At 36.3% G+C, this 23,793-nt stretch overlaps 1 protein-coding gene across 7 annotated transcripts in view; it reads left to right on the top strand.

Moving 5' to 3' along the window:
• Nucleotides 1-23,793, top strand: part of RTKN2 (rhotekin 2) — a 131,465-nt gene that overhangs the window by 36,546 nt on the left and 71,126 nt on the right. For all 7 annotated transcript variants that reach the window (XM_084997049.1, XM_084997048.1, XM_084997047.1 and 4 more), the window contains 2 exons: nucleotides 1,372-1,566; nucleotides 12,811-12,905. In XM_084997049.1, coding sequence (XP_084853175.1) covers nucleotides 1,372-1,566; nucleotides 12,811-12,905 — 290 coding nt within the window. The remainder of the gene's footprint in view (nucleotides 1-1,371; nucleotides 1,567-12,810; nucleotides 12,906-23,793) is intronic.

Genomic DNA, 23,793 nt, shown 5'->3' with positions numbered 1-23,793 from the left:
TAGGGGTCATATCGGAGCTGTAGCCGCCAGCCTAAGCCAGAGCCACAGCAACGCGGGGTCCGAGCTGCGTCTGCAACCTACACTACAGCTCACAGCAATGCCAGATGCTTAACCCACTGAGCAAAGGTAGGGATTGAACCCGCAACCTCATGGTTCTTAGTCGGATTCGTTAACCACTGTGCCACGACAGGAACTCCTTGATTGGCTATTTAAATCTTAAAAGGTGTGTGCTGCATTTTTAAAATCTTTGAGGCTGATGGATCTTCCTCAGCAGGCAACATCTACTGCTAATGGACCTCCTTTGCAATTTTAAGGGTATTTTATTGCTAGTAACACCACAGTCCTTTATAGTGAAAGTTGTCATTATGTCTGAGAAGGAGCAAAGCCAATTGTGGCATTGCAGATCTTCTGCATATTGGTTTAATAAATGCATATTGAGTATCTTTTATGCTAGATTAAGCATACAGAGATTACAAAGAACACTTACCCTCAAGGAGTTCATTCATGCCTTGAAGTATATTTCTTTATTTTTGTTTTTTTGTTTGTTTTCTCCTGTATAACCAAATAGTGAAATAAAGTTATTAGGTACAAAAAGTGGGCAGGCAGGAAGGGCACAGTGGTGAGTGGCCTATAAGTGACTCTTTATGAAAAAGACATGAAAACCAAAGGTTTAAACAGAAGAATCTTTTGTTTCTTTTAATTTTCTTTCCTTGTTTTCAAGTTTTTAGAGTAATAGTCATTTCAGGAAATCACACATACAATGTAAATACCTTCAAAGTAGCTATATTAAAAGAATGCAAAGGAGAAATAGCATTGGCAATGAAATAACCAGGGCATTTTTTTCTTTTTCATTAAGTTGTTTGCCTGTACATATTGATTAAGTTAAGACTGCTGCACTTAAGAAGCTGGTAGTTCTGGAAGTTGCAGTGACTCAGGTCATTTAGATACTAAATAATCATAGGGAGATTCTGTCTCATTAATACATATTAACATAGGAGTTCCTGTTGTGGCTCAGTGGTTAACGAATCTGACTAGGAACCATGAGGTTGCGGGTTCGATCCCTGGCCTTGCTCAGTGGGTTAAGTATCCGGCGTTGCCGTGAGCTGTGGTGTAGGTTGCAGATGTGGCTCGGATCCTGCGTTGCTGTGGCTCTGGTGTAGACCGGCGGCTGCAGTTCTGATTGGACCCCTAGCCTGGGAACCTCCATATGCTGCGGGAGCGGCCCTAGAAAAGGCAAAAAGACAAATATATATATACATAAACCTGTTGTAGATGCTGATTTTAAATATTATGAAAACATCAGAAGATGTTATCATAATTTTATTTTCTAGTGAGTTAAATTTCTAACATTATAAATATCCTTGTTTTTAGTAATGAAGCAGGGCCAGACTTTCAGATAAAGGTGGAAGTATATAGTTGCTGTACAGAAGAATCTACTATAACAAACACACCAAAAAAACTAGCTAAGAAACTGAAGACATCTATAAGTAAAGCTACAGGGAAGAAAATAAATTCAGTGCTTCAAGAAGATCATGAAACTTGTTTGTCCTTCAGTTCTACTATTTCGTAAGTTTTCTAATACAATATTTATAGTGATAGAGTATAATTATGTATTTGTGACATTTTATTTTATTTTATTTTATTTTTTTGTCTTTTTGGTATTTCTTTGGGCCGCTCCCACGGCATATGGAGGTTCCCAGGCTAGGGGTTGAATCGGAGCTGTAGCCCCCGGCCTACGCCAGAGCCACAGCAACGCAGGATCTGAGCCGCATCTGCAACCTACACCACAGCTCACGGCAATGCCGGATCGTTAACCCACTGAGCAAGGGCAGGGACCGAACCCGCAACCTCATGGTTCCTAGTCGGATTCGTTAACCACTGCGCCACGACGGGAACTCCCTATTTGTGATGTTTTAAAGTATTGTAAGTGGAGTATATGTTTACATTTTAAATGGAAAAAAATGTCCTGAAACAGAAAAAAAACTTGGTTGTCTGACATTTACTCAGCTGAGGTATCCTTAATACCTTCCTTTGAAAGTAGAAAATTGAGTGTCAGTGTGTTTTTAGTGATTTGAAATTCTAGTTTCTAGCAGAAGATGAAATGTTTTCCTTGAAAAGGGACATCTATATGTCAAAGGATTGCTACATATCATTCTACTAATTGGATTTCTACATATGTGTCATGCTTTAGTCTTAACAGATTTTGTAAAATATTTTATCTCTATAACAAAGCCACATTACCATTATTACACCTAATACAATAAAAAATAAATCCTTAATATCATCTGATATTCAGTCTGTGTTCAAATTGCCCCAATTCTGAAGAAGTTCTCTTGTGATTTGTACAAATCAGGATCCAAATGACGTCTACAACATTGCCTTTAAGTGAGTCTTTTAAGTTTCTTTTCACCTCTAACAATTTCCCTCCCACTCTGTTCCTTGCCATTATTTATTGAGGAGGCTAGATCTTGTAGAATTTCCCATGTTTTGAAATTTATTTGATTACATCTCTGTGGTCTTTTTGATATCTTTTTGTGTCCCCTGTGTTTCCTACAAGTTGTAGTTAGATCTAGAGGACTGATTAGTCTCAGGTTCTCTTTTAGGGCAATAGTACTTCATATTGGTTATGTGTACTCCCATGTATCCCCATTAGGGGATCTTGTCTCACTTCTAGTCATATTAAAGCTGATCAGTGGGCAGAACACTGTAAACCAGCTATAATAAAAAAAAATCATTATTAAAAAAATCTATACATTTATGTGTAACTGGGTCACCATGCTGTACAGTAGAAAATTGACAGAACATTGAAAACCAGCTATAATGAAAAAAATTAAAGTCATTTTATATATATATATATAAAGTTGATCAGTGGGTTCAGGTGTTGTTAACTTGATCCATCCATTATAGAGATCCCTATCAATCATTTAAAAATCTAATGATTTTAGCAGCAATTGCTGATCATTCATTATTTCATTAGAGTTTATGATTTGGTGACTATTTCTCGTGCATTTGTTTGTTTATTTTTTAAGGCTGTACCTGTGGCTTGGGCCAGGGATTCAATCTGAGCCATAGCTGTGACCTATACAGCAGCTGCAGCAATGCTGGATCCTTAACCTGCTGCACCATAGCGGGAACTCCTGTCCTGCATTTATTTTTAAACCTGGAATTCTCTCAAAGAAGAGAACTCTCTGGATATAAAAAAAAAAAAAAAAAAAATTCAGTGGAGGAAAAAAATACTTGGTTCTTTTATTTACCCACCTTTAGAATAGTAAGTTGTTATCTTAGCAACTATGGAGATGATCAATGTTTTGTTTTATTTGAACTCTTAAGTTTTTATATATTTGTGTTTCAATCTGTTATAGTTATTATCCTCTTTGAAGCCAAAATGTTCCATCTTTGATCAAGGGAAACCTTTAAGCGACTCTGCATCCTTTTAGCAACCTAATCTCTGATAGCTTCTTTGCTTTCTGACTGAGAAACATCCCACATTCTTCTGCCAACTTGGAAGCACCGTCTCTTTAAGGAGCTCTGGTTTCTTTCAGATATTTTCTTTAAACATTGTATTTGTTACTTTACAAGTAGCTTTATCTTTATATTTCTTGGGAAAACTGTTGTATAGGCTGCATTCCTAGAACTTCTTTGCGTGTCTTTGTAGAGTTGACTCTTCAGCATGTCACTACTTTAACTGTAATTACAGACAGCAAAATATTTTAGGTGTAAATCCTGGAAATGTCAATCACCAAAACTTAACTAAATAACTCTTTTCATGCCAGATATGTTACATGTGAAAAATGCCTTGGGACTCTAACATTGTGGCTTTCAATTTATTTTGATTGAGACCCACACTAAGAAATACATTTTATGTCATGACTGAATGCACAGCAGCATAAGCAGACAGATTTTATGAAGCAATACTTAGCCCTTGCTATTTATGATATAGCTACTAGACTTTATTTTACTTTTAGTTTTTTTTAATACCTCTTATGAATCATTAAATTGATTTCATGATTCTTGAATGGGTTCCATCCACCAAAAAAGTCATAGAAGATGTAAGTCTTTCCTAATCAAAAGGGAGGCAGAGAGGGATCCTTTAATTTTCTTCCTTTAGAATTAAGGTCAATTTAGTTTGGGGTTAGTATACAAACAATTATTACATTTAGAATGGACAGGAGCTCCCATCGTGGCTCAGTGGTTAGTAAACCCGACTAGCATACATGAGGATGCAGGTTTGATCCTTGGCCTCCCTCAGTGGGTTAAGGATCCGGCATTGCCTTGAGCTGTGGTGTACGTTGCAGACGTGGCTTGAATCCCATGTTGCTGTGGCTGTGGTGTAGGCCGGTGGCTACAGCTCTGACTGGACCCCTAGCCTGGCAACCTCCATATGCTGCGGGTATGGCCATGAAAAGGCCAAAAAAAAAAAAAAAAAGACAAGCAATGAGGTCATGCTGTACAGCACAGGGAACTATATATCTAATCACTTGTGATAGAACACAATAAAAGATAAGATGAAAACAAGAATGTATATATATGTATAAGTGAGTCCCTGCTATACAGAAGAAATTGACAGAATACTATGAATCAATTATAATAAAAATAAAAAGAAATAACAGAAAAAGAATTAAGGTTGTCTTAAAATTTTTCCAGCTTAAGATTATGTCAACTATTTGCTGGGAAATGCTTTAATTCAGCTATAAGGTAGTGGAAGTATATCTTTGCCATGGTTAAATGAAAAATTATGTTTCAGTTTTGAAACACAGATTTTAGAACTCAAAGAAACCTTGGAGATAATCACAAAGTTCAGTACTTTTAAATGTTTTTAAGCAGCAAAATTTTGATTTAAAGAAAAAAAAAAAAGTAGTGTCCTGGACAAGTTATATTATTTCCTGGGCCTCACTTTTTTTATATGAAAGGTAATCATTTATTTTTAGAAGACTCTTTCAGAGACATTTTAGGATTTTAGACACCTTTGTAAAATGTAAAAACAATCACTGGGCTTTTCTCAAACAGTTTAAAACTTCATTATTTGTCAAGGAATACTTAATTTTTTATCCTGTCATTTATTATTTGTGTGAACTTGGACAGGTTAATTTACTTTCTGGGTTTTTATTTTTCCCTCTGTAAAGGGAATAATAATAATAATGTCATAATATCTAACTCCTTAGGATCATTATGAGATCCAAAAAGATAATTCATGCTGGATCCTTAACCCACTGAGTGTGGCCAGGGATTGAACCCACATCCTCATGAATACTAGTTGGGTTCCTAACTTGCTGAGCCACAACCCACGTGTGGCCCTAAAAAGAAAAAAAAAAAAAATCATGAACTTGGTATGTAGTAAATAAATAAGCATTTACTAAATGTAGCTCTTACCATTATTGTTACTATTTTTACTGTTCCAAGACCAGTGCTTTTTCTGAAATTTTTTTTAAATTCATGCTGAAACATTGCAATTTAGAAACTCTTATAGATTGTAAAATAGAGACAGATATTTTAAAATTTAAAACAAATGTTTGTAATTTCATAGAAGGTAATCTAAGTGGAGATGTTAGTACTTGTGTTTCATCCATACTCCTCTTCAAAGCTTAGAGGTGTTTTTGAGACTAACATTATTGCTATTAAGTTCTTTCTAATAGAGGCTGACATATTTGTCTTGAAGTGTACATTCTCCTATTCAAATTAGTCATACTGTTTGGTTTTAATCTAAATACAGATTTTCTTTATTGGCATTTCCCATGAAACTTGCATGCCATTTGCTTATTTATACCATTATCATTGGTGAAAAGATAGTATAAAACCTTTTACAACATTTCACCAAATTATATTCTTCTAATACCAGCATTCTTTTGAGTTTCTGGTGTGAATGCCAAGTACTTGGTTAATTTCATAGCCCAGGACTTCTCTTATCTGATACTTCCTTAACTGACCACTTGATAGGAATTTGAGAATAGCATTTGTAATCAGAATGCATGACAATCAATTTTGTTTCTTGAAAAGTAATCTAGTTCAATGAGAATATTCCTAATATAGTTTTTAATTTTTAACCAAAAGGGGCAAAATATCTCTTCTTCAGATTTTTTGGCATGTGACCAGTATGGCATGTGACCAAATATAGCTGTTCTTCCTGACAAAAGACTACCATTTAAACTAGTCATTTATTTTTTTTGTAACATTTTTGGAACCCCTGCTCCATCAAGTGTTACAGCAATTTGCCTATTTGTTAAAAAAATGTAGCTGATTAAACTTTTGGGAACTCAATATTAGGGTTGGCTAAAAGGATTGAGGGTAATGTTTTAGTAAGAAAATGTTATCCTGACAAGAATGTTTTAAAAGTGAGATCATTGTTGATTTTGGAAGCATTGACATTGTAATTAGTCATGGTTTAAAAATGAAGTAACTTGAAATATCATAAAGTATTGTTTGATCTGAAAGAAGACAGTGAACATTTTTGGTAATTTTTAGCATGATCCCTGGTGTGATTCATTTGTTCATTTTATTTGTGGAATTTAGTTTACTGAAATTCTTTTAACTAGATTTTCCCAGTGCTTCTAATAACTGAATTAACTATTTTATGCTCCATGAGAACCATTTAGTATACTACACTTCATTTTATAAAAATATACATAATTTTAAAGTTTATCTTGTGAAAACTAGTAAAATTGAGATGATTATTTACTGGACAAAAAGTTATGTTAACTTAAAAAAATAAGGCACTACATTACATTTTAAATGAGATCGAAGTTGCAAAACAAATACCGTTTTCCAGAATAAGTGGTTTATTTGTTGTGAGGAAAATCATCTTAACAGTAGTGTGGAAGATGATGCAGTGTTCAAACATAACAAGGGAATTACTTAGCTATTGGGTATAATTTTATTTATTCATTCATGTGATTATCCTAGAAATGATTATTCAGCAGTTATATCATGTGGTACATTGGATTTAAAAGTTAATTAGTCATGTTTCCTGCACTTAAAATTCTTGTAGTAGTAAAATATAGTCACTTTGTATCTGAAGTACCTTAATTCATCTATTTCTTAGTGAAGTATAAAGGTAGTACATATTTTACAGTAGAATTCTGTTTCCAGTATACTACTTGCTAGCTATAGACAAGTCAATTATATTCTCTTAACTTCAGTTTCATAATTTGGAAATACAGACCAAAATATCTGCCCTGCCTATCTCAAGTAGTTATTGTGAGCCTTTAAAGATAGTGCTTGTCAAAGTGCCTTAAACTGCATGTAGGTAGACGTTGTGTTATAATGCTTTGCATTTCTCTGATTTTTAGGGTAGGTTTTTTTCCTACCACTACTTAACAAATTCTGGTACATTTTATCTTTTCATTACAAAAGTAACATAAACTTGAGAAATAAAATCTAGAAGAGAAAATAATTTATTCATAGTTCACTCTAAAATATTTTTTTATAATTTTGAACTGATGTTTTTCCTCCAGGTTTTAAAATACCTAGCTTTGGGAGATAGTCATATTACATGATTTGTATATAGATTTTTTTTTCTTGAGTTATTATAGAATCTTCATGTGATCATTTTAATGACCCCCATTATCTAGCAACTGGCTCTATCATAGTTTAACTATTCTCAGGGGAGCTTATCAATAACTTTTTTTGTATTGTTATCCTAAGATGTGTCTTTTGGGAGTTCCCGTTGTGGCACAGCAGAAACAAATCCAATTAGGAACCATGAGAATGCGGGTTCGATCCGTGCCCTTGCTGAGTGGGGGTTAAGGATCAGGCTTCGCCGTGAGCTGTGGTGTAGGTTGCAGATGCGGCTTGGATCCCAGTGTTCCTGTGGCTGTGGTGTAGGCCGGCAGCTGTAGCTCCAATTTGACCCCTAGCCTAAGAACCTCCATGTGCTGTGGGTGCGGCCCTAAAAAACAAAAAAATAAAAATAAATGGGATATGTATTTTATTGGAAATAGAAGCAAATATCTTACATGTTTACCTGAAAGTAGTTGAGGATAAGATGTCTTAGTCACGATTATTTTCTTTTTTTTCTTTTTTTAGGGCCGCGCCTGTGGCATATAGAAGTTCCTGGGCCATGGGTTGAATTGGAGTTGCAGCTGCTGGCCTACACCACAGGCATAGCAACACAGATCTGAGCCACGTCTGTGACCTACACCACAGCTCATGGCAATGCCTGATCCTTAACCCACTGAGCGAGGCCAGGGATTGAACCCACATCATCATGGATACTAACCATGATGTTCGTAACTCAGTTCGTAACCCACTGAGACACAATGGAAACTCCTCACAATTACTTATTAAGGCCTGAGAAAAAGATTAAATATATACTTGGGTCATCACGTAATGTTAGCTTGTACTGCTACGCAGTTGCCACATCTCCAGTGCACTCAGTACAAATGCACAGCATATAACATAGCTACTTCCTGTGCACGCTAAAGCAGTATTCCTTATTCTTCTGTGTGTGAAATGATGCTGTTCCTGAAGTGAAGATTTTTAGTGGTCAGTGAGAATAAATTACATCACTCCTAAAAATAGAACACAGAAGTATCTTCATTCTCTCTTTCCTACTCCCTGCCTCTCACCATGTCATGTTTTTTCTTCTTTCTTTCTTTCTTTCTTTCTTTCTTTCTTTCTTTCTTTCTTCCTTCCTTCCTTCCTTCCTTCCTTCCTTCCTTCCTTCCTTCCTTTGTTTCTTTCTTTTCATGCCTGTACCCATGGCCTATGAAATTTCCCGGGCTAGGGGTTGAATTGGAGCTGCAGCTGCCAGCCTACACCACAGCCACAGCAAGCCAGATTTGAGCCACATCTGTGACCTACACTGCAGCTTGCAGCTTGTGGCAATACCAGGTCCTTTAACTGACTGAGCAAGGCCAGGGATCAAACCCACATCGTCATGAGTACTAGTCGGGTTCTTAATCCGCTGAGCCACAATGGGAACTCCAAGATATTTTTCTTAATGGATTTAAAATACAAGTAGACTGTCCATCTAATATCTTGACCTCTAACTTTTCTGACCTCTAAGTTTTCTGACTTCCTTGCCTCCAGTGATCTTGTGTCATGCCTGTTTAACCATGCACCGCACAGCTGTACCCTAGATCTTGTCATTACTACTAATAATGAGGGCTGTAGTACCCCCTCTAAAGCCTCTGTGGTAGGTATCCTGTTCTATATACCATCTTCCTCATTTCCAGCATGCTTCATTCAGTACTCTGACTCCACCTTAGCTTCAGCTCCATGATTTACTATTGTATTCTTTCCTGGCATTTCTCTCCTTTTGTCATTCTTAACCTTGGAAAGACTTGAACCTTGGTTAAATTCTACCATTAGCTCCTTTGCATCTGCACTTGTGGGAGTCTACTTGAGGAAGCTCAAGAGGAGCAGTCATACTGACTGGTCTCACTTTAGAGTGATTGTTAATCTTAAGTGAGTTCCAGTATTAGCAGCCCTACTAAGTGTTCATAGCCTTTCACTTTAGCTCTTTCACTTTAATCAGGTATTTTACATCATGTTGCTCTCTTAATGATGAAACCTCTGGTACCCAGTCCTCTCCACTCCTTTTTATTCAAAGCTGGTGACTTGGTTTCAGGTATCAATTATGCTGCTGAATTAATCAGAAGAAAATTTGCTTATCCTCCATCAATAAATCTATCAGCTTACCCACATCTATATTTTTATTTGCTGCTTTTGTTCCTTATGAACTGCCTTTGCTCCATCTAAGGCCACCTACCTGTGCACTAAATCCCATGTTCTCAGCTCCTAAGTAGGCTCCTTATGCTTTATCATCAGTTTTTCTTCTACCACATCATTTCCAAAACATAACCATGCTGAAATACCTCTCATTTCTCCTGCCCCATTTCACACTATCCTTCACAGAAAAGTTTTTTATATCCTCTATCTCTACTTCCTGTCCTCCCATTCTCTCTTGGACCATTTCAGTCAGATTTCATCACGTTACTTCCATCCCATCCTTCAGAAACTGCTCTTGTCAAGGTCAGCAGTGATCTGCATGTTGCTAAACACCAAGGTCATTTATCAGTATTTCTGTTCCTGGACCTTTCAGCATTATTCTACACGATTGATCACTCTCCTTGAAACAGTTTTTAAGCTTGGCTTCCACTTTTGTGGTTTCTTTTCTGCTTCAGTGATTGTTCCTTGCCCATCTCCTTTGTTCATTGTTTTTCTTTTAATCTAAAATGATGGAGTGCTCCAGATGCATATAGGCAGTCCTCTCATTTTATTTGTCTAACCATCATTAAATTTCATGTATATTCTAGTAACTCCAAAATTTAATTCTCCAATGCTTTTGTCTCTCCTCACTCCAGATTCATATATCCACCTGCTTACTGCACAACCCAATCTCAGACTTAATCTGTTCAAAACTAAATTCTTACTTCCTTTATCCATTCTTCTCTCAGTCAGCCTCATTGCAGTTAATAACAATTCTCTTTTCTAGTTGCTTGGGCCAAAAACCTTAGAGTTGTCCTTGACTCTTTCTTTTACATCCCATGTCCATGTTGGGTCAACCTAGAAAATATTGGGAATCTTACCACTTTTCACCGTCCTATCAGCTGCCACTCAGTTTTAGGCCCACATCAGCTCTTGACTGGTCAGGTGCAGTAGGTTTCTACTTGGTCTCTCCATTTTCACTCTTGGCCTCTGCCACATCGCAGCCAGAGAGATCATTTGAAAACATAAGTCAGATCATAGTATATGCCTTTGCTTAAAACTTAGCACTTGCTTCCCATCTCACTGAGAGTAAAATCCAGGGTCCTTATCATGCCACACAGGGAATGCCCTACTGCAGTGCGCAGTGTCTGCCCCTACTTAACTTTAGACCTCTTATCTCCCTCTCCCTCACTGTCCTCCAGCAACATTGGCCACCTTGTAGGTTTTCAGCTACACCTATCATCACTCTTGCATCACTTATCCACTTATTGTCAATAATCTGTTCCTGAAAATAACACATTTTGCACTAAAATGCTAATAGGGAGTCTATATCCCATTGTTTTAAGTGGAAAAAATTGTAATGTAGTTGCATAAAACCTATGTACCAGTGACAAGTTATCATGTTGAGATAATGCTTCACATATCATGCCCTGATCACCAAGCAACTAATATGATTGGTAATAGGCAGTTTTGGGAGTTCCCGTCGTGGTGCAGCAGAAACAAATCTGACTAGGAACCATGAGGTTGCAGGTTTGACCCCTGGCATTGCTCAGTTCATTAGGGATCTGGCGTTGCCATGAGCTGTGGTGTAGGTTGCAGACGTGACTCGGATCTGGCCTTGCTGTGGCGTAAGCTGGCAGCTGTAGCTCCGATTAGACCCCTAGCCTGGGAACCTCCATATGCTGTGGGTACAGCCCTAAAAAGACCAAAAAAAAAACAAAAAACAAAAAAACCAGTTTTGTATGTAGTAATATTTGCTCTTCTATTATAATTGCTGTTCTCAATTGGTTTTATTCTTTCTCTACAGTTTTGTTTACTATTTCCTCACCTTATGCAGGGCACTTGTGTAAGATTAGGGAAAGATAGGAGCTACTTATGAAAGGCACTGTAGAAACTTGTTCAGGATAAGTGAAAATAGCCAAGAATGGCCCACACTGCATAAGAGCCTAGTGCCTCTTAGCTCTAGTAGCAGTAGAGATTTGGTTTTTTTTGTTTTTTGTTTTTTGTTTTTTTTTTGTCTTTTTGTCTTTTTGTTGTTGTTGTTGCTATTTCTTGGGCCGCTCCCGCGGCATATGGAGGTTCCCAGGCTAGGGGTCGAATCGGAGCTGTAGCCACTGGCCTACGCCAGAGCCACAGCAACGCGGGATCCGAGCCGCGTCTGCAACCTACACCACAGCTCACGGCAACGCCGGATTGTTAACCCACTGAGCAAGGGCAGGGACCTAACCCGCAACATCATGGTTCCTAGTCGGATTCGTTAACCACTGCGCCACGACGGGAACTCCGAGATTTGTTGATACTTAGTTAACTTTCCCAGGAGTCTACATGGGAGTCTGCATTAAACCCATTATATTTAGAATGTAACTTGAAATTTTACCTGTGCATTGTTTTGATAAGATTTTTTGTTGTTGTTGAGTTTTGTAGACATGCATTTTTCTTGCAAATACAAAAAGCATTAAATAGTGAGAGATATTTCTGATCTTTGATAGTTGTATATTAAAAACCAAGGTAAACTATCATGCAGTAAGCCTTAAACTTACACAGTAATGTATGGCAATTATTTCTCAATAAAACAAAAAAAAAACCCAAACCGAGAGGCATTCTCCAAAGAAACAGCCTTCTATGGGGTATGCCATTATTTATTAAAGAAGTGCATGCATGCACATGTGCTTCCTGTATACGTATTTTTGTAAAAGGGATTTTATTAAATATTTAGTAAGAGACAAAGAAGGTTTATGAAACATATCTCCTGGCCCAATTAATAAAAATTCTTATTAGACTTCACATGGTAATTTTATTTCTAACTTTTTGAAGAATGACCACACTGTGGTTATACCATTTTACATTTCCATCAGCATTGCACAGTGGTTCCAATTTGTCCATATTCTGGCCAACACTTTTAATTTTTTTCTTTTTAATAATAGCCATTCTAATGGGTGATGTCTCATTGTGGTTTTGAGTTGTGTTTTCCTAATGATTAATGATCTTGACCATCTCTTCATGTTTTTATTGGCTATTTGTATATTTTCTTTAGAGAGATGTCTACTCAAGACCTTTGCCCATTTTTTAATCAGGTTGTTTATTTTGTTGTTATTGAGCATCTCTAAATTATGTAGTAGAAAATATACTAAAATACTTAAAACCTGTCTTTTTTCTCACTATTAGTTGTGCAAAGTACAGTTTGCTAGCTCATACTACCCTGAGCTTGGAAAGTGCAGAGGATAGCTTCAAGACCCATAATCTATCTATTAATGGAAATGGTAAGTACACTTTATATTTTTCTTCTCATATATGTTACATCAATATATATGTGGTGACAGTAACAATTTCCAATTTTTTGTTTTTGGCTGCACCTGCGGCATATGAAAGTTCCCCAGCCAGGGACTGAATCCAAGCCACAGCTGCATCCTATGCCACAGTTGTGGCAGAGCCAAATTCTTTAACTCAGTGCTCTGGACTGGGGATCAAATCCACACCTCCACAGCTACTCAAGCTGTTGCAGTTGGATCCTTAACCCACTACATCACAGCAGGAACTCCAATAATTTCTAATTTTAATATGTTTGCCTACCTTATTGGCCTAAATAAGGTAGGCATGAGTGATTCTGTGGATTCTCTCAAATTTGTCCGTCCTTTTTCCCCCACGGAGAAAAGTTTTTCTTTCTACACTTTTCTAGATATTTATTCCTGAGGATTGTTTGGTAAGAACAGAAAGTTTTGCATATTTTGAATCCTTGTCTTTGGCTTGAAATTGGTGACTTTAACACTCTTCTGGTTGTCAGTCAAAGACCTACCTTATTTTCAAATTTGAAACTGAGGAAGCCAACTTTTCTTGTGGTAGGAAGCAATAGTTATAAGAGAAGGTAGTACTAAATTAATTTTAAACCTTTTTCCTCTGGATGTTATTGGTAGTTACAGTTTATTAAAAAGAACTATATAGCAAGCTGAAGAAGGAAGGTAAGTGATTAGGAAGATTTGTAAAATTTAGCATGAGCACTCTCCACTCTCCCAGATTATTGTTACCTATGATGAAAAATACAGAATAGTATAGTGTTGGGAAGGTAATTTAGAAATGTGATTTGGATTATTTATTCTTTTTCATTTTTTGAAGTAGAATATTTAAAATTATGTACTACCTTCCTTATACTTTCTGTTGTGTTAATAGATGCCTCTGTACATTTTTTAAGTTTCACATTAAAGAATTGCATTAATTACAGAGAAAGTTCACAAAATGTAAATGTACATTTTAACAAAAAATTATGAGTTGAATATATGCATGGTCACCTTCATGTCAAGAAATAAAATATTGCCAACACTGCTTTCACTCAGTTACTCCAATATAAATATGTCCCAGCTTTTATGGTATTCACTTCCTTGTGTTTCTTCAAGGTTTTACCACCTGTGTGTGCTTCCCTAAATAATATAATTTAGTTTTTACTGGTTTGAACTTTATGTGGATGGAATCATATGATGTCTTCTTAGTGACTTGCTTTTTGTTCATCATCTATTACGTATGCATTTCATTGCTTATGGTATTTCATTGTATGATTATAATAACTATATACTTATTCTTTTTTTTTTTTTTTTTTTTTTTTTTTTTGTCTTTTTGCCTTTTCTAGGGCAGCTCCCATGGCATATGGAGGTTCCCAGGCTAGGGGTCGAATCGGAGCTGTAGCCGGCGGCCTGCGCCAGAGCCACAGCAACGCGGGATCCGGGCCGCGTCTGCAACCTACACCACAGCTCACAGCAACGCTGGATCGTTAACCCACTGAGCAAGGGCAGGGACCTAACCCGCAACCTCATGGTTCCTAGTTGGATTCGTTAACCACTGCGCCACGACGGGAACTCCTATTCAGTTATTTTTAACAGTTATAGAGTTTTCCAAGTTTACTGTTTCTTGAGCCAATTTTAATAAGTTATATTTTTATACTTATGTATATATTTGATCTAAAATTTGAGGTTTAGGAATTCCCTTATGGCTCAGCAGGTTAAAGATCTGGTGTTGTTACTACTGTGGTTTTGGTTACTGCAGTGGTGCAGCTTTGATCCCCGGTCTGGGTCTGGGAACTTTCATAAGTCGCAGTGCAGCCAAAAAAATTTTTAGAGGGGGAGGGAGTGGGATGGGCCAGGATTTTGGTGTTAATAGATCCAAACGATTACATTTAGAATGGATAGACAATGAGGTCCTACTGTACAGCACAGAGAACTATATCCAATCTCTTAGGATAGACCATGGTGGAAGATAATATAAGAAAGGGAATGTGTATATATATGTATGTATGACTGTGTCACTTTACTATATAGCAGAAATTGGCACAACATTGTAAATCAACAATACTTAATAAAAAATACATTTTTAAAAAAAGAATCATCAAAGGGAGAAGGGGTGAGTGAACAGATGGAGCAGAGGGGATATTTAGGGCCATCCGTGTGATACTATAATGGTGGGTACATGTCTGTACATTTGTCAAAACCCATAGAATGTACACCACAAAGAGTGAACCCTAATGTAAATTACGGACTTTAGTTAATATAATAGTAATACATCAGTGTTGATTTATCAGTTGTAAAAAGTGTGTCACACTAATGTCAGATAATAATAAGGAAAACTGGATTGGGGGGAGCATATGAAAACTCTTATTTTCTGTGCAGTCTTTCTGTAAACCAACAACTGTTCTAAAAAGAAAAAGTTGATTACATTTTTTTTTCGAAGGGAAAAAAATTGTTTTAGGTTTATAAGCATTAACACTTTCACGATAGTTGTATTAAATTTCTTTATCATCTGTAGCAATGTCCCTCCTCTCCATTCCTAATACTAGCTTTTTGTATGTACTTTCCCTGTTTTTTCTTTAATTATTGTTATTATTAGTCTTGCAGTAGGTTTGTCAGCTTTATATTCAGGGCTGTATTCTATGTATACTAATTATTTGTTAGAAATAATTATTGTGGGAATTCCCGTCGTGGCTCAGTGGTTAATGAATCCGACTAGTAACCATGAGGTTGCGGGTTCAGTCCCTGGCCTTGCTCAGTGGGTTAAGAATCTAGCGTTGCCATGAGCTGTGGTCGCAAACTTGGCTCCCACATTGCTGTGGCTCTGGTGTAGACTGGTGGCTACAACTCCGATTGGACGCCTAGCCTCGGAACCTCCATATGCTGTGGGTTCAGCCCTGGAAAAGGCAAAAAAAAGACCAGAAAAAAAAAATTACTGTGGTCTCCGTATTCAGTGTTACTCTGAGAGGTGTGATAAAATCTGCTATGATTGTGGATTTTTCTAGTTCTCATAATTATGTCTACTTTTGCTTTATATAATTTAAGCCTTTACTGTTTTAGGCACATGATTTTTAAATTGTATATTTTCTTTCATTGTTTTACCTCAAACTGTACTTATTTTTATGTTGTAGATATGCTTCCAAACAGGATTATATATTGAATTTTAATTTTTATCCAATTTGACAATCTTTGTGTTTTTTCAATTGGAGTATTTAGTTATTTTGCATTTAATATCAAATAGTTTATAACCCACATTATATGATAAATATTTGGGTTAAACCTACCATAATATTTTGTGTTTTCTATTTGTCTTATTTATTTCATAGTGTTTTTTCTGTTCTTTCTTGCCTCTTTAAGGATTGATAGTTTTATCATTTCACTTTTTCAGTGTTCAAATGAAAGTTATAATTGTTTTTTCATCTTTTAGAAATTACCTCCAGAAATTTTATTAATCATACTTAAGCCTAGAATTAAATGATAATTTATTTATTTTTTTTAGACACTGTAAGGACTTTAGAGTGGTTAAATTCCATTTCTCTGACCTTATGTGCTGTTGCTGTAAATCTGTTTGGTTTTTAAATTTCACAAGATATTTTATACATTTAATATTTATTTAGATTTACCTACATGTTTCCACATACTGCTTGTGTCTTATACCTTACATCTGGGATCATTTTCCTTCTGTTTGAAGTATAATCCTTAATTTCTTTTAGTGTGTTCTGCTAGTATCATACTTCCTCATTCTTTGTGTTTATCTGAGGAGGACTTTGTTTAACTTAATTCTTGAAAGATATTTGTTACATGATGTAGAAGTTTGGCAGTTTAATATTTTTCTTTTTGAATATTAAAGATATAAATTCCATTACCTCTGGCTTCTTGTACTGGCTGTTGAAAATCATTTGTCAGTGTGTCATTTCTATGAAGATAACTTTTAATTTCCTCTTTGTCTTTGGTTTTCTGAAGCTTCACTATACCATAGGTGTAGAATTTAATTTTATTTATTCTGCTTTTGGAAATCATTGAACTTCTTTATTTATTTGTTTATTTATTTATTTTGTCTTTTTATCTTTTCTAGGGCCGCTCCCTCGGCATATGGAGGTTCCCAGGCTAGGGGTCTAAACGGAGCTATAGCCACCGGCCTACGCCAGATCCATGGTTCCTAGTCGGATTCACTAACCACTGAGCCACAACAGGAACTCCGGAAATCGCTGAACTTCTTTAAATTGACTGATGTCTTTCATTAAAATCTCTCTTGTCTATTCAGACAGCCTCTGATCCATTCTCTTGCCTTTCTCCCTCCAGCATTCCTATTAAACCTGTTAGTCTTTTTTATTGTATAGTCAATGTTTTTTACCCTCTATGACATACCCCTCTTTTTGTCTGTCTTTGCTGCTTTTCAGGATTTTTTTAATGCACTGTGTTCTGTTCTCTTTATTCTCTCTGCAGCTCTGTCTGATATGCTCTTAAACCTATATACCAGTTTCTTCATTTCACTTACTGTATTTCTCAGTTCTAGAAGTTCTATTTAACTTTTTCAAATCTGCTCTGCCACTTTGTAGTCACTGTATACATTGTTAAAATTATTTTTAGGCATTTATTAAAAGAGTAAGCATAGCTGTTTTATAGCTTATGGCTAATAATTCAGACATATAAAGTCTTTCTGAGTCAGTTTATTTTTTTTTCAACTGGCTCTCACTCATGAGGTCTCAATTCCTTGCACTTCTAGTTATCTTCATGTGCTTGTCATTATAATTCTAAGTTTACATATGGGAATAAGTTAATGCATGGTGTCTCTGTTTGCTTCTAGTAGGCACCTGGGGGAGGGGAGAAACAATCAGTCTGGGCTCATTTTTTATTCAAAGACCAAGTCTGAGTTTCTCTGGGCACCTCCATCTCTATCTCCAGGCAATGGGAATCCTGGGCAGTAAGGTTTATTTACCTTTGTTTCACCATTACCCTGTTGATGATTCCTGTGAGATAAAGCTTAATATGAGGAGAATTTCCTATTAATCTGCATGCACTGCTTCCCTTATCTTTCAGGATCATTAAATCATAAATTCAGATTTGCTCAAATTAGCAAATGCTCTCAGGACAAGCACAGTTTCTGTGCTCATTAAACTCACTGGTTCTCATTTATTCCATTTGTACTGATAGTTTCTTGTAGTTTTGTTACTTGTTTGTTGCTCTGGGGAAATGTTTTTAAATATATTTGGCTCAGCATTTTCAGTAGTTTGCAGTGGGATGATTGGTCTGAACAATCTAATCAAGCCTTCTTCTATCACCTAAAACTTGAAGTCTGCAATAGTATTAACATTATCAAGTTTATCAGAAAACTTGACAAATTTGTTGTCATTCCATTTCTGTCAGTTCTATAGAATTATCGACATTATATTATATATTGAGTGCCTGTTATGTGCCAGACATTGTTCTATGAAATATTTATTCAACTTTAAAAAAGAAGGAAATTCTGCAATATGTGATAACATGAGTGAAACTTGAAGACCTTATGTGAAGTGAATAGTGGGTCACAGAAGGACAAATACTACCTGATTCCACTTATATGAGAGATCTAAAATAGACAAACTATTAGAAGCAGAGAGTAGAGCGACAGTTACTAGGGGAGGAGGAGGAGAAAGGCTGAGATGTTAATCAGCAGGTATAAAGTTTCAGTTATGCAAGATGAATAAGTTCTAGAGATCTGCTGTACAACATACAACTTGTATTAACAATACTATATCATACACTTAAAAATATGTTAAGAAAGTAGATCTCCTGGGAGTTCTCTTGTGGTGCAGCAGGTTAAGGATGTGGCATCATTGCTGCTGTGGCACAGATTTGATCCCTGGCCAGAGAACTTCTGCATGCTGCATGACCAAAAAGAAAAAAAGAAAGTAGATCTCCTATTTTGTGTTCTTACACCACAATGAAAGTAAATAAATGAAGACTGTTCAACCAGTTTTTATTCTTAGTCTCTGTGAGGTGTAAGTTTAATGGAGCATTACAGTGATGTGATTAATAGTGGGAACTATGGGGCCCATCAGCCTTGGATTCATATTGTAGTTCTACCACTGGCTATCTCTGACCTTCACAAGTTCCTCATTTTATTTTCATTTACTTTTTTTTTTTTTTTTTGTCTTTTTGGGGCCGCACCCATGGCATATGGAGATTCCCAGGCTAGGGGTCAAATTGGAGCTGTAGCTGCCTGCCTACACCACAGCCACAGCAACATCAACAAGATCCGAGCTGCATCTGCAACCTACACCACAGCTCAGGGCAACGCTGGATCTTTAACCCACTGAGCAAGGCGAGGGATCGAACCTGCATCGTCATGGATGTTGGTTGGGTTCATTAATTGCTGAGCCATGACAAGAACTCCTGTTTTCATTTACATTTTAGAGATGAGTACAATACAGCTTAGAGAATGTACCATGTCAGATCGTGTAGCTAGCATCTGGTGGCAGCAGACTCTGAATAATCCAGGATAGGCTATGCTCTTTCCACTGTTTGTTCTGGGTTAGGCATGATTACTGATAAAGTACCTAAAGACTCAGTACTATCAATGTGTGAATAGTGGAACTGATGATGAAAGGTCCCATCTTCACCCAAGTCATCTGAAAGGTTGTAGAAAGGAATAAAATTCACAAAGGAAGCATCGATTTTAGCAGTGACTCCTCAGCTGCCTTCAGTGTTCTATAAAATATTACTAGATTCTCCTTTAATAAAATGCTCATGAGCAAATAAGCATGGGAACTGTATGGTGTATTTTCTTCTTAGAGAGACACAGTAAAGGCTAACATAATAAAGACTGTGAAAAGACCTATGCTTAAAACAGTAACACGCTAAAACTGTTGGTGTTGTACATTCCACAGAAAAAATTTTAACTGTATGCCTAACTCTTTGATGTACTAGGTATATTCCTAGAAATGTATGTAAATTAAAATCTTGTAAATCAATTATATTTTGAAAAAAAAGAAATCTTTAAAATAAAATTTTTTACAGAAAAAAGCCACCCTTTAATTCATTCATTAATGTAAATCTATGATAATAGGGTTTTCCTAAATAAAATTGCGTTTTTACCAGATAACTATAAAATCAAGAGAAAATAAAAGATTTTTGAAATTTATAACAACTTTATTACTCTTGCTTGTTGAAAGAAAGTCAAAATGATACTAAAGGCTTTTGTTTTCAAGAAATTTTTATACTTTTTATAAAACACTTTGTGGAGATTGACTAGCATGGAACTGAGATGTTATCTGGATTCTTTTGCTTGCCTGTGTTTTGTTTTTGTTGTTGCTGTTGTTTTTAAACTTCATTTTGTTCCCCATCTGAAACTACAGATGAATTAGATAGCATTTTTAAGTAATGAAAAGTCAAATGGCTCTTTCACTTCCTGTTTCATCTTGTCCTAATATTGCCCTTGGTTAGAAAAGAAGAATTAAGTATTTTGATTAAATGTGTTGCGCAAGAACTGAAAGACAGCATTGAAAAATGGAAAGAATATGGCTTGGGGATTGAGAGTGCCCTGGATATGAAATTATGAGAAGCATCTGTTACATACCAGACACAGTGATAAATGTCATGTACTCATCTTATTTGATTTCACAACAACCCTAGTACTTAATAGGTAGTATTTTTAAAAATGAGAAATTGATACTGAGGCAGGTAAGTGACCAGCCTAGATGCTGTATTTCTTGTTAAAGTAAAAGAAGTGGCTGTGAGTCTGTTTTATTCTTCACTGGTCCTGAGCTGTAAAGAAACCTGGGTTCGAAGTAACAGGTGATTGCCTGGTATGTGGCATGTGATCTGTAGAGCAAAGAATTTTACGTTCAGTATCCCTTTTCTTTTTTTTATTTTATTTTTTTTATTTTTTTTTTTATTTTCCCACTGTACAGCAAGGGGGTCAGGTTATCCTTACATGTATACATTACAATTACAGTTTTTCCCCCACCCTTTCTTCTGTTGCAACATGAGTATCTAGACATAGTAAAGACCGCTATCAGGAAGGAATTTTTTCCTTTTTTTTTTTTTTTTTTTTTTTTTTTGGCCACACCAATAGCATGTGGAAGTTCCCAGGCCAGGGATGGAATTGCGCCACAGCAGCAACCTGAGCCACTGCAGTGACAACACCGGATCCTTAACCTGCTGTGCTTTAAGAGACCTCCAAAATTATTTTTCTTGGCATGCCATGAAATCTAAACTTACTTTACTGGGGAAGCACACTGTTACATGTGGCATTTAAGTTCCAGATACGTTATTGATAGTACAAACTTTATGAACTGGTCTGAAAAACTAATCATTTATGATTCTTTTTCTTTAGGATGTGCATGCTAACTTAAAAACAACTAGTTCACAGATATTTAAAACATAAGGCATTCGTAAACCTGGGATTGCTATGTAAAGACATTTGCTCTAAAGCTTTAAATTCATAAATCACAAGGTTGATTTCAGATATATTACTCAGATGCATGCTTTTATAGAATTTTTATTTCATTTCCTGCCTATTTTAGGAAGGGAGAATCTCATTTATTTATTTATGTCTGCATTTTTGAATCATTGCCTATATTGTATTTATAAACTTAGTTCTCTCAAGTCAAACCCTTTATTTCTAAAGATAGTGGCTTTAACAGGTAATAATAAAAAATAATTGAATAGTCCCAGACAATTTTTTGTGTGTTATTCTTTAGTAGAATGTTGAGAAGGTAGTTGATTAAAGCTTTTCATTTAGGCTGGTCTTTTTCATCTAACTGATGCACCAAACCTTGGCTATATTGCACGTACATATTAAATAATTGTATTTTTACTAAAAATGTTTTTTTATTTTCTGGACTAAGACTTTTTGGTCAATAATAGCAAGAGACAGGGCCTAGTCATTTAATAGGCACTTATTAACAAGGGTGCAGTGAAAGCTTTAAAAATCTTTTTTGTATCATCCATGGTGAACAAAAGACTGTTTTTTTTTTTTATTTATGCCCTGATACACAGAATAAATTATGCAGTGTTTTCCTTCCATATGTTTATAAAGACTGTACCTACCTGCACAGCACATTAAAAGAATATCTTAATATTTTGAAATAACTTTTTAAAACAACTGGAAACCTACAGGATAGTTGAAAGTTGAATGTCAGGATCTTTTTCCCCAAAAATTATATGAGAGCAAGCAGCTTGCCTGATGCTCCATTACCTCTAAATATGTTAATACTTATTTCCTGCTGAAAGATACCTGGCTGCATTACTACAACTATCCAAGTCAGGAAATGAATATTAATGCATTACTATTATGACTGTCAATACAGACTCCATTCAAATGTTGCTCCAATAATGTCCTTTATGGCAAAAGGATCCAGTGCAGATACATGCATTGCATTTAATCACCATGCTTCTTTAGTTTCTTTTAGTCTGGACTCATTCTTCAGGTTTTCCTTGGCTTTCATAACCTTGACTTTTTTTTTTTTTTTTCCTGTCTTTTGTCTTTTCAGGGCCTCACCTGTGGCACATGGAGGTTCCCAGGCCAGGGGTCCAATCTGAGCTACAGCCGCCAGCCTACACCACAAGCGCAGCAAAGCGGGGTCTGATCCGCGTCTGTGACCCACACCACAACTCACAGCAACGCCAGATCCCTAATCCACTGAACGAAGCCAGTGATTGAACCTGCATCCTGTGGATGCTAGTCAGATTTGGTTCTGCTGAGCCACAACAGAAACTCCAACCTTGACATTTTTAAACATCATGGTTATTTTGTAGAAACTCCTTCAGTTTGGGTTTGTCTGATATTTTCTTGGGCTAAGACTTAGGAGGTGCATCTTTGGCAGAAATAGCACAGAAGTGATGCCGTGTTCTCACTGCATTCTATCAGGTGGCAGATAATTTTGACTTATCCCATTACTAATGATGATCACTTGATTAGGGTGGTGTCTGCCAGATTTCTCCTCTCCACTGTAAAGTTACTCTTTTGTAATTAACACATATTTTGTGTGTGTGAAGGGAGAATACTTTGAAAGTATGTTGTTAGACTTTGAATTTATTGATTTATTTATATTAACATGGACTCGTGTTTTATAGTTTTATTCAGTGCATCATAATCTGTTAATATCTGTTTATTTTGAGTTTCAAATTGATTTCATTTTGGCCAACAGGAGCACATTCAAGATGGCTTGTCTTTTTACACATCCTTCTCATTCATGGAGAACTTCCTTGCTTTATGGCATAACAACTATTTCAGGCTCATCATGTACATTCCCTGCCGCAGTCCTGGAACCAGCCATTTCTTCAAGGAAGGCTGGTTCTTTTTAATGGAAATAATATTAGAAGACATGATCTGGGTTTTAGGTATATTCATTGCTATTAGACTGTCACTGTTAGGTGTCACTTTTCGTAGGCCCTCCTAGTGAACATACATTTTGTCATGTATTTCTTAATCTCTGTGTGTTGAAAACAATGAGTTCACACCAATATATCTAGTTCTAATCCTAAACCAAAGAGTTTGTTGCGCACAATTGTAATTCCTTTCTCCGACAGTGAAAAACATGTCTTTTGTTATCTTTAATGCTCTTTATTCTTTGATCAGTCTCCTTAAAAGAAACTGTTTTTCTATCTCCCTTACCTGACTGTTTTCTTCTGCTCGGGCTCTGCCTTCCCATTCTGGGCTGCCCTCTGCCTAGATGCCCTTCTCACTGGGTTCTGACACTGTTCTAAGTTACCAAATGTGTGAACAACTTCCTCACTGCTCGCAAACTGAGTCCCATGCCTAGACCACCCCTCCAAATGTGTTCACTCCTCTTACTCTGTTTGGGTTCTGATGCCTCACTTGGGTTCTGATGCAGCCACTGCATGTAGATACCCTCCTTCCTTTACCTGGGCTTTCACTCCCCACGCCAGGACA

Source organism: Sus scrofa, chromosome 14, assembly GCF_054392235.1.
Source record: "Sus scrofa isolate SSC_HxYL_T2T_F1_AM1 chromosome 14, Sscrofa_HxYL_maternal_Yorkshire_Landrace_v2.0, whole genome shotgun sequence".
NCBI lineage: Eukaryota > Metazoa > Chordata > Mammalia > Artiodactyla > Suidae > Sus > Sus scrofa.
The sequence above is the reverse complement of the archived record's forward strand: the minus strand, read 5'-3'. Positions and strand labels throughout refer to the sequence as shown.